We start from the raw sequence: 16,347 nt of genomic DNA on the forward strand, positions 1-16,347 counted from the left end.
GCCACCATATCGAATTAATGATTGGTAAGCTGCAATATAAAACTATTGGTTTTGTGTTTATTACCGCTTGAAGTAAAAGGCTCAACATGACAATCATTTCCTATTGCGAATTCTTATGGACAGGGGCAACTTGTTTAAACCAAAGATAACTGCAAACACAAGGCCAAGCCATGCTGCTGCTAACATGAATCAACTTGTAAAAAGCAAACCTACAGTATCATATCTACATCTTTAAAATAGTCTGCAGGCAGAGCCTAGAGTTGTACTAATGGTCCACATAAGCCAACTGTATCGGAATGCCTCCTCCTACCCTAGTCAACTGGTTAGCCTTCATCACATACTATCAAACTAAAAACTCTACCTGCAATTTGGTATACAAATCCAAAGTGTGTGATCCTTAAGTACACAGTACACTATCCCACTAACAAAAATGCAAATCCATAAACAAATTTAAGAAGAATCAAAAAAGCTCGCCTTAAAATGAAAACAAATATGGAAATTTTAATATAAAGGGCCCCCAGGTATCCAGATCTTCCCATGCATTAATAAGTAAGGGTTACAAAGTCCCCCAAAGTAAATAAACACACATTGCAAATTGTTAATTAAAAAAAATAAAAAACAAAACAAAACATGACCCACATTTTAAATTGTTCATTGACCAAAAAAACTGAATTTTTGTAAAATCTTACCATAAAATTCCTTTCTCTGAGTCCTCCAACAGTCGCCGCCCCTCAAAGTCATCACCAATGGGTATTGACTTCCGCTCCGCAGGAGTAGCTAGGCATAAGACTTGTTAGAAATAAAAGCTTTTAGCATAGACACACCCATGGGGGCTGTCCCACTGGTCAATACCCCCCCTGCAGTAAGCCATCCCAACTCAGTTTGGTAGCATAGCAGTAAGTGTACAAGACAAAAACCCCAAAAGAGGGGCGGGGGCGGCGACTGTCAGAGGACTCAGAGAAAGAAATTTTACGGTAAGATTTTACAAAAATTTTCTCTTACGTCCTCCGACAGTCGCCACCCCTCATAAAGTCTTCACCAATAGGATGTCCCAAAGCAGTGCAGACATGAGGGGTGGGAGAAGCAACCGTAGAAAAGGCAGCGCAGTACCCACATCAGAGAAAGGAACCTTACACACACAGTAAGAGAACCTTCTGGGCAACAGAAAAGGCTCAACAGGAGCAACAACCCAGAAAAGCAAATAACCCAGGGGATAAAACCCCCCCAACAGCCAGGGACCCACAAAAAAACAAGGGTCCCCTATGGCACTGCCGCACTGAGAACTTTGCGGCCAAAGGAGGCATCAGCTGACGCCAGAACATTAACCTTATAGAATTTGGAAAAGGTGTGCACCGACGACCAAGTCGCAACCGTGCACATCTGGGCCACCGAAGCCTGATGCCGGTGGGCCCAGGATGTACTCATAGATCTGGTAGAGTGCGCCTTAACAGGGGAGGGTGGAACCCGTTCTTTCAAAGCATAGACCTGTACAATCGTCTGTCTGATCCATTTGGCAATGGTCGCCGCAGACGCAGCCATGCCCTTCTCCCTCAGGAAGGACAAAAAGGGAATCAGATTTCCGAAAGGATTCAGTGGACGACAAGTAAACCTTGATCACCCTGACAACATCCAAGGAATGCAAGGCAACCTCCTTAGGATGCTTAGGCTTCGCACAGAGCAAAGGCAAAACAATGTCCTCATTAAGGTGAAAGTCAGACACCACCTTAGGTAAAAATGAGGAGCTAGGTCGCAAGACCACCTTATTTCTATGAACCACCAAGTAAGGAGAGCGGCAAGATAACGCCGCCAACTCTGACACCCTGCGAGCCGAAGCGATCGCCACCAAAAAGGCAACCTTCTTAGACAGCAGAGGCAACGATATCTCCCGGATGTTTTCAAAGGGAGAACGCTGTAACACGGACAGAACCAAGTTCAAGTCCCATGGAGGAAAAGGCTCCCTCCGGGGAGGGGCCAAATGTCGCACACCTTGATTGAAGGTGCGAATTAAGGAATGAGACGCCACAGGGCGCCGAAAAATAACAGCCAGTGCAGATACCTGGCCCTTTATCGTGGCCAGCGCCAGGCGCTGGTCCACACCAGACTGGAGGAAAGTCAACACTCTTGTCACTGAGTATGAGCGAGGAGAAAAGCCCCTGGACTCACACCAGGCAAAATAAGCTTTCCATGTATGGTAATAAATGTTACCAGACAACGCTTTTCTAGCTTTGATTAAAGTAGGAATGACCTCTGAGGAGAGACCCCTGTCTCTCAGGACCTGGCTTTCAACAGCCATGCCGTTAAAGCCAGCGACTGTAAAGCAGGATGGAAGATCGGTCCCTGAGACAGAAGATCTTCCCACATTGGGAGCCGCCAAGGAGGCTCTGCAGCTAGGTGAACGATGTCCGCGTACCAAGACCGGCGTGACCAGTCCGGCGCCACCAGAATCACCAACATCGGTTCCGACGCCAACCTGCGAAGGAACCTGGACAACTGAATCGGAGGAAAGGCATACATCAGACGATACTGATGCCAAGGGGCCACCACCGCCCAAGGATCGCGTGTTCTTGCCACGAACCTTTCCACCTTGTGGTTTAGCCGAGACGCAAACAGATCCACGTCTGGGGATCCCCACTTCGCGCACAGCATTTGGAAGACCTCCAGGTGTAGGGACCATTCCCCCTGATCCAGGGTCTGGCGGCTCAGATAATCGGCCTGCCAATTCTCCACACCCGGAATGTGAACTGCTGAAATCGCCGGGACATGAGTCTCGGCCCAAGACAGAATGTCGGTCACCTCCCGGGCCGCCCAGGCACTCCTGGTGCCCCCTTGGTGGTTTATTTAAGCCACCGCGGTCGCATTGTCCGTCTGTACCCGAACGGGGCAGCCCCCGAAGCCAATTCGACCACTGGAAAAGAGAGCTTTATTGCTCTCAATTCCAATATGTTTATCGGAAGGGAGGATGCCCCCACCGACCAAGTGCCCTGGGCAGACAGGTTGCCCAGTACTCCACTCCAGCCCGACAGGCTGGCATCCGTGGTAATCACTGTCCACAGTAACGGACGGAAGGATTTTCCTTCCGACACCGCCGGGGATTGAAGCCACCACAGAAGATCCATTCTGGTCCGGCGACTCAACGAGACACTCAGATCCAAGGACTGAGGTAGGACAGATTGTGCAGCAGGCTCTGACTGGCACTCGATCTTAACAGGAGATTGTCCAAATATCTCAAGTCCGCAATGCCCTGTGCCCTCAGCAGACCCAGAACAGGCGCCAGCACTTTGGTAAAGACCCTTGGAGCCGAAGCGAGACTGAAAGGTAGCGCTACGAACTGATAGTGATCCTCCGCTATTGCGAACCAGAGGTACCTCTGATGACCCTCGAAAATGGGGATGTGCAGGTACACATCCTTCAGGTCTATAGAGGCCAGGAATTCCCCTGGACTCAGGGAGGCCACCACCGAGCGGAGGGATTCCATACGGAACTTTGGAACGCGCACGAAACGGTTTCAGAGCTTTCCAGTCCAGGATAGAACGCACCTTGCCCTCCTTCCTGGGCACAGTGAACAGATTCGAGTAAAACCCCCGAAACCTGTCCCGATGAGGCACCGGGACAATCACCCCCTGGGCAAGGAGGTCCTGCACCGCTTGATGCAGGTCCTGTAGGCGCCCTGGGGTCAAATGAAGATTTGGGGGAAAGAATCTGTCCGCCGGCCGGGAAAGGAATTCGATCTTGTATCCCTATCGAATGATTTCCTGAATCCACCTGTCCGAAATTCGGAGCAGCCAAGGTTGGAGGAAACCAACTGAAACAGGTGAGGGCGTCCCTTCAGGCAGAGGCGGACTGAGCCGCCGCACCGGCATGGCCGGACTTTTGCTTGCCCACCCAGGGCTTTTTCTAGCCACATTGGCCCTTGAAAGGTTTGCCCTTGTTTTGTGGCTTAAAGGCACGAAAGGACCCCTGATTGGGTCTAAAGGCGGGACCCCACCTGCCGCGAAACGGCTTGTTCTTTGGATTCTGGGGCAGCAGAGTGCTTTTGCCCCCAGTGACTCCTTTCACCAAGGTATCTAAAGCCTCGCCAAAAAGGCGAGACCCTGCATAGGGAAAATCAGCCACCATTTTCCGTGACGTCTGGTCAGCCGACCAGCTCTTCAGCCAGATCAGTCGACGGTAAAGTACCGCGACACTTGAAAGGCATGCAGCCAAAGGGGCCTCGTTCAAGGCCGCATCGCACAAATACATGACCCCCTGATGAATTTGGTCTACCATGGCCAGTGTAGTAGGTGGGGCAGAATCAGACGCGAGAGTGCATCTAAGCACTTTAGTCCAATCCGCCACCGCCTGAGCCACCGTGACAGAAGTGAAAATAGGTTTGAGCATGGAACCTGCCACCATGTAGGCATGGCGGGCAAGAGACTCCAACCTCCAGTCCGTAGGATCCCGTAACACCGGGGTATCCTCAGCCGGAACCAAAGTAGCCTTGTTAAACACGGCCACCGTGTGATCCACCTGGGGAGCAACACACCAGCGCGAATCCGTAGAAGGCCCAAGCGGGTAAAGCAGTTTAAACCTAGTAGGCACCGTAAAAGGGCGTTTCAAACCGCGCCATTGTTCATTCACAGTGTGATGAAACTCAGCGGGGCAGGGAAAAACCTGCGCCGACTTGCGGGTCCTATGTGTACCAAAAGAGGACACAATGCCCGGAGGAGTGGGCCCATCCTCCAAATTTAGTGTTTCTTTTACAGAAGAAATCAACGCATCCATAGCTGTGCGTTCTTCAGGCGACCACGGAGGAGAATCATCTACCCCCTCCACCCCTGCCTCCCCCTCAGACCCCAGCGGGTCCAGGGACGAGCGAGACCCTGAGAAGGGCACGCCAGCCACATCACCATCTGAATCAGAGGAGAAAGATAGTCTAGGCCTTTTCCTAGCAGCTCGTTCAACCATCAGCACCTCCATTTCTGACACTAAAGTCGCCACTACAGCGGCCAAATTAGGTATAACGGGGGGTCAGCAGAACTGGGGTCCCCCACCAAGGCTGGGGGGAATTTGCTGGATCGCTGTTCCAGAGGAAAAGGAAGTGAGGTCATCAGAGGCTGAACTATATGCTGCAAGGCTAAGGGAAAATGGCTGCCCATAGAAAGTAATGGAAGGCTTCGGTAAGATGGCAGCCGACATTTGCTCGGAACGATCGTTCTGCCACAAACAAGATGGCGCCGGATGGCGCCAAAACACTACACAGCAAGCTGTTGTAAAGCCCATAGTGAAGCCAGACATGCTGCCCACATCCAAAATGGCAGACCGCGCGGTCTTTAGTGGCAGCGGCCGCCGCACACAGTGTCTGCGCCTCCCAAACACTGAAAGTGACACAGGAGAGGGGCCCCCAAAACCAACACAGCGCCAGCAGTGCACTAAAAAAGACCCCCGCAGGGATCGCATCAGGGAGCCCCACAAAAGCACAAACACGAGGGGACACACAGCAACACAGGACTGCCACCCCAGACAGAGGCCCCACACAGATAAGTACTTAACTGTACCGGATGGCGTGGAGTGCCTCTATTAAACGGAAAGCCTCTGTCCTCAGATGACAGGGAATGCCGTCAGCCAAAATGCAGGACACTGCAGCATGCAACCGCATATGCGTCCAGTGAGGTAGCCACCTCACAGGCTGCATCCCTGCTGCGAACAGGGATGGGTCGTTCATAGCGCCAGGGCAAACCATAGCCGAACGCTCGATGGCGGGCTGGGGATCCATCTGACCCTCTGCCCTGGAGAGCCAGGGCGGCCAGTCCAATTCCCAGCTCCGCAAAATCCATCTTCATCCGAAGATCCGACTAAAACTAAAGCTGACAAAATAAACAGCTAGTAAAGCAAAGAAAAAACTGACATGTGCTGAGACTGTAGCCCCAGCACAGGGAAGCCCATCTACTCCTAATGCTAGGCAGAGACAAAACTGGGTTGGGATGGCTTACTGCAGGGGGGGTATTGACCAGTGGGACAGCCCCCATGGGTGTGTCTATGCTAAAAGCTTTTGTTTCTAACAAGTCTTATGCCTAGCTACTCCTGCGGAGCAGAAGTCAATACCAATTGGTGAAGACTTTATGAGGGGCGGCGACTGTCGGAGGACGTAAGAGAAAAGTTGAATTTTATTGGAGTATAATTAGTAGTCAAAACAAGCGCATTTTTGGGGTGTTCACCATTTTCATAGGCAACTATGCAACCAGTTTAAAAAAAACAAACACACACAAAGGACTAATAAATCAACCTGCAAAGTAAGGGAAGTTTAAAACCCCTGTCATTTTTTACCATCTGTGTAAAAGGAAGATATCACTTTACTTCCTGTCCTATAGCAAAACTGGAAGTAAAAGCAGAGCCCTCCAAAAAGAGTTAAATTTACAGTGCCTTGAAAAAGTTTTCATACACCTTGACATTTTCCACATTTTGTTATGCTACAACCAAAAACGTAAATGTATTTTATTGGGATTTTATGGAATAGAACAACACAAAGCGGCACAAAATTCTGAAGAAGGAAAATGATTTTCAATTTTTTTTACAAATAAATAAATATATGAAAAGTGTGGCATGCATTTGTATTTAGTCTCCCCGAGTCTATACTTTGTAGAACCGCCTTTCACTGCAATTACAGCTGCAAGTATTTTTGAGTATGTCTCTACCAGCTTCGCACATCTAAAAATGTTACCCATTCTTCTTTGCAAAATAGCTCAAGCTCTGCCAGAATGGATGAAGAGCATCTGGGAACAGCAATTTGAGTCTTGCCACAGATTCTCAATTGGATTTAGGTCTAAACTTTGACAGGGCGATTCTAGTGCATGAATATGCTTTTATTTAAACCATTCCATTGTAGCTCTGGCTGCATGTTTAAAGGTCAATATCCTGCTAGAAGGTGAACCTCCGCCCCAGTCTTTTGCAGACTCTAACAGGTTTTCTTCTAAGATTGCCCTATATTTGGGGGCAGAGCTGGCTTCCGGCGAGTAAGCAGCAGCGGCAAAGAGCTCCAGCCAGGACGACTCATCCTACGGGCATCCTGAGCAGTAGAGGACTGCAAGTTGTGCCATAGGAGCTGGCTGAAGTGGGGCTGTGTTGAGTCAGCCGGTCAGCATGGTAACAAAAAAAATATTGGGCCACCGGAGAGGAAATCCCTGGAGGAGCGGCTGGCTAAATATGCCTGGAGCTCACAAGATGGCGGCGGTGACCGGGAGACACGAGGGGAGGAGAAGGAGATGGAGACGTTGTCTCAGTCATCGGCAGCCTCAGACGGTAATTCACAAGGGGTAAGCCCTTTGCCCAGGAGGGATCGTTCTGCGTTCTGTTTTACCGGGGTGTGTTGCTTACCTACTCTTTGCTGTGCCGATATTTTATGGGTATTATGGGCTACTACTGATGTACACTGGTGGGGTTGGTGGGGCTCTATGCCTCTGGAGATTGTTATGCTACAAGTCATATGTAAGTGTGTTATAATGGCACAATTGGTGAAATTATTTTCTTGGAATGTCCGAGGTTCAAACTCAAAAGGTAAAACGTTCTTTAGTATTTAATTACATCAAAAAATATAAACCTCATTTTGTTTTGTTTCAAGAGACATCTGCAAGGCTCCAGAGTCATGGCCCTACAGGGCTCTAATATTACACAAACTTACCATGCAGAGTACTCTACTTTTTCTAGAAGGGTGGCCATCTTAGTTGCTAAATCCTTACATGTAAATGTTCTACGGATTAAGACTGTTCCAGGAGGGAGGTATATTATAATAGTCTGTAAAACTTTTTGTTTCCAATAATTTTTATAGCAGCATACAAAGATAAATTTAAACATTCGTTAACAAAAGATTAGCAATATCAAATGCAATTGTACTGAGATCAACTGCTGGATTTGAAGGAAAAATCTCCATAAACAATATTCTATAGTAATAAGTGTCTAATGACATCACCCTAAATTAGAAATCATCAGCAGCACTCATGTATCATAGTTGTAAGATAAGTGTCAATTAAGACTAATCTCCTCGGTCTATATCAAACTATCCTGCTCATATAATATATGGAATAACCAAAGAAGTATGAAAGGAAAAAGAAAAAGAGAAAATGGAATAAAAAGAGAGAAAAGAATAAAACAGATTCTGTCCCCCTAGACCGGCATCCTATTGCGAATGCCACTCGACACTCAGGGAGCCTGAAGATATGCTACCCACGGATTCCATACTTTCTCAAACCTGGTTTGATTATGATTATGGATACTGGTCAGTTTTTCGTTAATCATGATCCAGGAGATTTTATTTTTGATCATCACAATATTTAGCATCGGTGATTTCCATGAACGTGCTATGGTTATTTTAGCTGCTAGGAAAATAAAAAAAAACTAAGAAACCTCTGAAGGCTTCACAGAACAGCTGTATTTATACAGAGATTAAATTAAATTACACACAGGTAGACTATTTACTAATTAGGTGACAGCAAATGGTTCCACTAGATTTTAGTTAGAGGTATCAGAGTAAAGGGGGCTGAAAACAAATGCACGCCACACTTTTCAGATATTTGTAAAAATTTTGAAAATCATGTATCATTTTCCTTCCACTTCACAATTATTTGCCACTTTGTTTTGGCCTTTCACATAAAATCCCAATAAAATACATTTACGTTTTTTGTTGTACAATGGCAAAATGTGGAAAATTTCAAGGAGGTATAAATACTTTTTAAAGGCACTGTATACTTGTCACCATCATAACTAGTGTCCCCATTGGAATGTTCCCTCTCTATTTCGGTTCTGGTGACAACCCAAAATATGGAATTTTCTTCCTTGGCAATAATGATAAACAGAGAAAACAGAGAGGGCTAATCTCCCTCACGGGGGCACAAACAGCAACAAAACCTGACAGATTCTCATTCCTCTTTGGGCTATCCAATACTAAAAAATAAAAGTTTGGTTAGGCAGTTTGAACAAACGTTTCCAGTGGGATGTTTTTGTATTGTGGTCTGCCCTGTAACTTGTTGTCTCAAGTGGAAAGAATTTGCTGCATTAACCACTTCCCGCCTGTCATATAGCAAAATAACAGCAGGGAAGCGGTTGCTCTATCCTGACTCCTGTGTGTATTCATATGACGTCCAGCAGGATAGACCCGGGTGCACGCAGAGTGGCGATCGGTGGTGCGGTGTGTCACTCTGACACACCGCATCTCCGATCCCGGTAAAGAGCCTAATGACGTAGGCTCTTTACCATGTGTCCAATCACAGCTGGTCAAATCGTAAATAGGAAGTGCCCTTAAAAAGCTTTCCTCAGTTCGTGCCTGACAGGCACGAGTAGAGGAGAGCCGATCGGTTGCTCTCCTGACAGGGGGGGGGGTCTGTGCTGGTAATCAGAGCAATGATTACCAGTGCAGACTCTTGGGGGGGGGATGCCACTAGAGCCACCAGGGATTGCCCACCCATGGCCACCAGGGATGCCCACCCATGGCCACCAGGGATGCCAATCAGGGCTCAGGGATCTTTTTAGTGCCCTCCTCATCAAAGCTGCCCATGATTGCCATCTATCAGTGCCACCCACCAGTGCCCATAATTGCCATCTATGAGTGCCCCCCATCAGTGCCCACCAATGCTGCAAATCAGTGCTACCTATCAGTGCCACCTATCAGTGCCCATCAGTGCTGCATATTAGTGCCACCCCATCAGTGCAGGAAAAAACGTATCTATTTACAAAATTTTATAACAAACAAAAAAACTTTTTTTTTTTCCTTCAAACTTTTGTGTAGCAAAAAAGAAAAAACCTTGCGCGATGAAATACCACAAAAAGAAAGCTCTATTTGTGGGGAAAAAAATGACAAATTTGGTTTAGGTACAGTGTTGCATGACCGCGCAATTGTCATTCAAATGCAACATCGCTAAAAGCTGAAAATTGGCCTTGGCAGGAAGGGGGTGAAAGTGCCCTGTATTGAATCGGTTAGACATTGCAGTACAATAGTCATAAAATCGATAGTCTTGGATTGACATCACATTCAAATGCAGTCATTATGACAAAAAGCAATATTACAAAAATAAAATATAATATATACACCAGGAGCATCTCATAAAATTAGAATATCATCAAAAAGTTAATTTATTTTAGTAATTCAAAAAAAAAAAAAAAAAAAAAAAAAAAAAAAAAAGGTGAAACTCATTTTATATAGATGCATTACAAAATATATTTCAAGCCTTTCTCTCTTTTAATGTTAATGATTATGGCTTACAGCTAGTGAAAACCCAAATATTAGTATCTCAGAAAAATAGAATACTACATAAGATTAATAAAAAAATTAAAAAAAAGGGATTAATACAGAAATGTTGGCTGAGAAGTATGTCCATGTACAGTATTGTATACACTCAATACTTGGTCTGGGCTCCTTTTGCACGAACTACTGCATCAATGCGACGTGGCATGGAGGTGATCAGTCTGTGACACTGCTGAGGTGTTATGGAAGCTCAGGTTGCTTTGGATATTGGCCTTCAGCTCGTCTGCATTGTTGGGTCTGGTGTCTTACATCTTCCTCTTGACAAATACCCCACAGATTCTCTAAGGCAGTGGTTCTCAACCAGGGTTCCGTGGAACCCTAGGGTTTCTCAGGAGGTTGCTAGGGGTTCCTTGAGCAATGAGCTATTTCTGCCTCTCAGATAAGTTCCCCTGACACCATTGATCTTTTTAGCTATCTGGAAGAAGGTAATTCTTCCCAATGTCCACAAGTGTAAGGAGCATTCATCTAACTGACCATCCCACTAATGTATCATGAGTTGTAAATATAGTAATTTTTAGCAGGGGTTCACTGAGACCTGAAAGTTATTTCAAGGGTTCCTCCACGCTGAAAAGGTTTAGAAAGGCTGCTCTAAGGGATTTAAGTAAGGCAATTTGCTGGTTTGCTGGCTGCGCTGACTTTGGACTTGATAAAAACACAATGGACAAATACCAGGAGATGACATGGCTCCCCAAATCATCACTGACTGTGGAACATTTTGCATTTTATTTGAAAATCAAGGTCCCAAAGTCTGGAGGAAGAGTGGAGAGGTACATAATCCAAGTTGCATGAGGTCCAGTGTGAGGTTTCCACAGTCAGTGATGATTTGGGGAGCCATATAATCTGGCGATGTTGGTCCACTGTGTTTTATTAAGTCCAAAGTCAGTGCAGCCCTCTAGCAGGAAATTCTAGAGCACTTCATGCTTCCCTCTGCTGACAAGCTTAATGGAGATGCCGATTTAAATTTCCCAGCAGGGCTTGGCACCTGCCCACACTGCCAAAATTACCAATAGCTGGTTTAATGACCATGGTATCACTGTGCTAGATTGGCCAGCAAACTTGCCTGACCTAAAACCCATAGAGAATCTGTGGGATAGTGTCAAGAGGAAGATGAGAGACACCAGATCCAACAACTCAGATGAGCTGAAGGCCGCTATGAAAGCAATCTGGGCTTCCACAACACCTCAGCAGTGCCACAGGCTGATCGCCTCCATGCCACGTCGCAAGTGACGCAGTAATTCATGCATAAGAAGCCCCGACCAAATATTGAGTGCATAAACTATTGTACACGGACATAGTTTTTAGTAAGCTAACATTTTCTGTATTAACAATTCCTTTTTTTATTGGTTTTGTGTAATATGCCATATAAAATATTTGAGTTTCACTTTTTGAATTGAATTACTGAAATAAATTAACTTTTTGATGATATTCTAATTTTATGAGATGTATGTATGTATGAAAGCATGCATGCATACACACCTCTCTCTCTCTATATATATATATATATATATATATATACACACACATACATACATACATACATACACACACATACATACACACACACATACATAAACACACACACTATAACTATATCTATCTATATACAGTGCCTTGCGAAAATGTTCAGCCCCCTTGAACTTTGCAACCTTTTGCCACATTTCAGGCTTCAAACAAAGATATAAAACTGTAATTTTTTGTGAAGAATGAACAACAAGTGGAACACATTCATGAAGTGGAACAAAATGTATTGGATATTTCAAACTTTTTTAACAAATAAAAAACCGAAAAATTGGGCGTGCAAAATGATTCAGCCCCCTTAAGTTAATACTTTGTAGCGCCACCTTTTGCTGCGATTACAGCTGTAAGTCGCTTGGGGTATGTCTCGATCAGTTTTGCACATCGAGAGACTGAAATTTTTGCCCATTCCTCCTCGCAAAACAGCTCGAGCTCAGTGAGGTTGGATGGAGAGCGTTTGTGAACAGCAGTTTTCAGTTCTTTCCACAGATTCTCCATTGGATCCAGGTCTGGACTTAGACTTGGCCATTCTAACACCTGGATATGTTTATTTGTGAACCATTCCATTGTAGATTTTGCTTTATGTTTTGGATCATTGTCTTGTTGGAAGACAAATCTCCATCCCAGTCTCAGGTCTTTTGCAGACTCCATCAGGTTTTCTTCCAGAATGGTCCTGTATTTGGCTCCATCCATCTTCCCATCAATTTTAACCATCTTCCCTGTCCCTGCTGAAGAAAAGCAGGCCCAAACCATGATGCTGCCACCACCATGTTTGACAGTGGGGATGGTGTGTTCAGGGTGATGAGCTTTGTTGCTTTTACGCCAAACATAACGTTTTGCATTGTTGCCAAAAAGTTTGATTTTGGTTTCATCTGACCAGAGCACCTTCTTTCACATGTTTGGTGTCTCTCCAAGGTGGCTTGTGGCAAACTTTAAACAACACTTTTTATGGATATCTTTAAGAAATGGCTTTCTTCTTGCCACTCTTCCATAAAGGCCAGATTTGTGCAGTAGACGACTGATTGTTGTCCTATGGACAGAGTCTCCCATCTCAGCTGTAGATCTCTGCAGTTCATCCAGAGTGATCATGGGCCTCTTGGCTGCATCTCTGATCAGTCTTCTCCTTGTATGAGCAGAAAGTTTAGAGGGACGGCCAGGTCTTCGTAGATTTGCAGTGGTCTGATACTTCTTCCATTTCAATATTATCGCTTGCACAGTGCTCCTTGGGATGTTTAAAGCTTGGGAAATCTTTTAGTATCCAAATCCGGCTTTAAACTTCTCCACAACAGTATCTCAGACCTGCCTGGTGTGTTCCTTGTTCTTCATGATGCTCTCTGCGCTTTAAACGGACCTCTGAGACTATCACAGTGCAGGTGCATTTATACGGAGACTTGATTACACGCAGGTGGATTCTATTTATCATCATTAGTCATTTAGGTCAACATTGGATCATTCAGAGATCCTCACTGAACTTCTGGAGAGAGTTTGCTGCACTGAAAGTAAAGGGGCTGAATAATTTTGCACGCCCAATTTTTCAGTTTTTTTATTTGTTAAAAAAGTTTGAAATATCCAATAAATTTCATTCCACTTCATGATTGGGTCACAAAGTTCAAGGGGGGTGAATACTTTTGCAAGGCACTGTAGATATATCTATATCAATCTCTATCTGTCACACACTATATTGTTAAAAGTATCGGGACGCCTGCCTAATGGCATCCCAGTCTTAGTCCGTAGGGTTCAATATTGAATTGGCCCACCTTTTGCAGCTCTAAGAGCTTCAGCTCTTCCATTCTTTAAGTAGTTAATTTGTGAGGTCAGGCACTGATGTGGACGAGAAGGTCTGGTTCTCAGTCTCTGCTCTAATTGATCCCAAATGTGTTTGATCGTGTTGAGGTCAGGACTTTGTGCAGGCCATTCAAGTTCCTCCACCCCAAACTCGCTCATCTTTGTCTTTATGGACCTTTCTTTGTGCACTGGTCCAAATCATTTATAGCGTGGGGTTGTTTTTCAGGGGTTGGGATTGGCCCCTTAATTCCAGTGAAGGGAACTCTTAAGGCGTCAGCATACCAAGATATTTTGGACAATTTCATGCTCCCAACTTTGTGGAAACAGTTTGGGGATGGCCCGTTTTTGTTCCAACATGACTGCATACCAGTGCACAGTACTGACCTCAATCCAAAAGAACATTTTTGGGATGAATTAGAGCGGAGACTGCAAGCTAGGCCTTCTCATCCACATCAGTGCCTAACGTCACAAATGCGCTTCTGGAAGAATAGTCAAGCATTCCTATAGACACACTCCTAAACCTTGTGGACAGCCTTCACAGAAGGAGCTAAAGCTGCTATAGCCAACCAAATATTGAACCTTATGGACTAAGACTGGGATGCCATTAAAGTTCATGTGCTTGTAGAGGTAGGTACCCCAATACATTTGACAATATAGTGTATAGATATTCACACTAACATTTCAAAAGCAAAATGACAAGCACCTAGTATGTCCACTTACTTGAGGTCGCAAATGATAGCATATACTCTGCAGAATCTGTCCTGACTGTAGCCCTGAAAGTTAAACTTGCTGTCTGTGTCCAGATGTTTGGGCAAAACTTCCAGCATGGCCTCAGTAATAACCGTGATTACATTCTGTTCTTCAATGAGCAGACGAGACTGTATAAGAGAAAGTTTTTTTTAAACTGGGGCCACTTTTAACAAAAAAAAAAAAAAATGGGCTTCACAAAACATTTATCATTTACCTGAAAAATAAGGTCTTCCTTTTTAGGTCTTATGCACACTGGACGTTATCACAATGTCAGTAGAAAGCTGTAGGAGTTTTTCAGCTTTTTTGCAGTAGCGTTTTTTAGCTGTGGCATTTTCTAGCTTTTTTTTAGCAAAACTAAACCCCCATAAGAACTTATGACTCGATAAACGCTCAATAGCCATGTTTTTTGGCATTTTTTTCTGGTGTTTTTTTCCAGCCAGAAAATGCCCCTGCCAAAAACTGCTTATAACAACCTATGTGTGCATGGACACATAAGATAACATGCTGGGGAGTTTACTGGCTGCAGAAAAAAAACATCTGACGCCAAAAACGTCAGCGGTAAAAACCGTCAAGTGTGCATGAGGCCTTATGGTCAGAACTAAACATAAGCGATTCTCAATGGTTTCACCAGGCAAGGCAAAATTAAAGGTCATGCCACCTAAAATGAGTTCATGCAGAAAATGTGTAGAGAGAAAACGGGGCTCTCGGTGCTGAATCACCCCATCATTCCACCTCCTGCCCTGATGACAGGTTAACCCGGGAGAAGACACAAGGGTTCAGTGATACAGCCGCACAGCATGAGGTAAGCGGCAATCGCGGTCGAAGATCGTTTTTTTTTCGCACTACGGTCGCCACTCACCTCCCGCAGCGCGGCTCGGTCATCAACAGGCCGTCATCAGTCTTGGACCATGGATTATATTGCTTCAGGACAATTGCAGACTGGCAACTACCGCTGTTAAAACTGTCAACTATAACTCCTCCAAACCCAGATGTTTGCTCAGTTATGTAAGCAAGCAGCTTACATAAGCGACTGGCCAATCTTTTAATTCGAATGCCTATCCCATACTCTTGGTTTTCTTTTGGATGAGTATTCTTTCCCCCCCTATATTTTTTTTTATCATGGTTCACCCACTAAAAAGGAGGGTTTTCTACTACCTTTACTATCTCTCCCAGGATTTGCTCTGTTCAGGACAATCCTCCACATCCTCTAACCCTTTTTTTTTTTATATATATATATATATAGTGTATTATTATTAATGTTCCAGATGATTGTAAAATAGATTTCGTTATACCTGATTTTTCTTTTTATTCTATTGTGTTCCTAATTATTAACAACTCTTTGGGGGAGATCTACTAAAACTGGTGCACACAGAATCTGGTGCATCTGTGCATATGAAACCGATCAGTTTCTAACTTCAGCTTGTTCAATTAAGCTTCGGCAATAAGCCCTAGTTCACACCAGTGTGATTTGTTGTGCGATTTAACAGTTCAAAATCGCATGACTAGTCGCACCCTAACCACTCAAATTGTTGCCACTCAGAAAAACGTTCCTGCACTATCTTTTTGGCGATTTCATTGCGACTTGCATAGTCTTCTGTTAAATGAAGTTGCAAGCCGCAATGAAATTTGGAGGGCCAAATTAAACTGATCTGCATCCTTGAAAACGCACTAAAGTAGCGAGATTTCAAAGCCGCATTCGGTGTGAACCAGGGCTAAGGATGTCACTGCACAGTTATCTACTGAAATCGCCCCCGAAGTCACCAAAAGTAGTGCAGGAACTACTTTTGTCAAATCCGTGCAGCGCCGCAAAGTTGGCGTCGCACTAAATCGGACAAGGCCATTGCCGGCAAAAGGCTGCGATTTGGCATGCGATCTGACAATTCAAATCGCCCCAATGTGAAAGGGGGCTAAAACCTAGAAGATGGTGGATTAATATGCACAGCTGCACCAGATTCTGTGTGCACCAGTTTTACTAAATCTCCCTTTAAGTACACTTTATGATAAATACATTTGCTATTGTATTCTGT

General features: G+C 44.9%; 1 protein-coding gene across 2 annotated transcripts in view; it reads right to left on the bottom strand.

The window, feature by feature from the left end:
* UBR1 (ubiquitin protein ligase E3 component n-recognin 1) overlaps positions 1-16,347 on the bottom strand; it is a 234,394-nt gene that overhangs the window by 150,802 nt on the left and 67,245 nt on the right. For both annotated transcript variants that reach the window (XM_082275496.1, XM_082275495.1), the window contains one exon: positions 14,291-14,448. In XM_082275496.1, coding sequence (XP_082131622.1) covers positions 14,291-14,448 — 158 coding nt within the window. The remainder of the gene's footprint in view (positions 1-14,290; positions 14,449-16,347) is intronic.

Source organism: Pelophylax lessonae, assembly GCF_965119305.1.
Source record: "Pelophylax lessonae genome assembly, chromosome: 13".
In the NCBI taxonomy this organism is placed as follows: domain Eukaryota; kingdom Metazoa; phylum Chordata; class Amphibia; order Anura; family Ranidae; genus Pelophylax; species Pelophylax lessonae.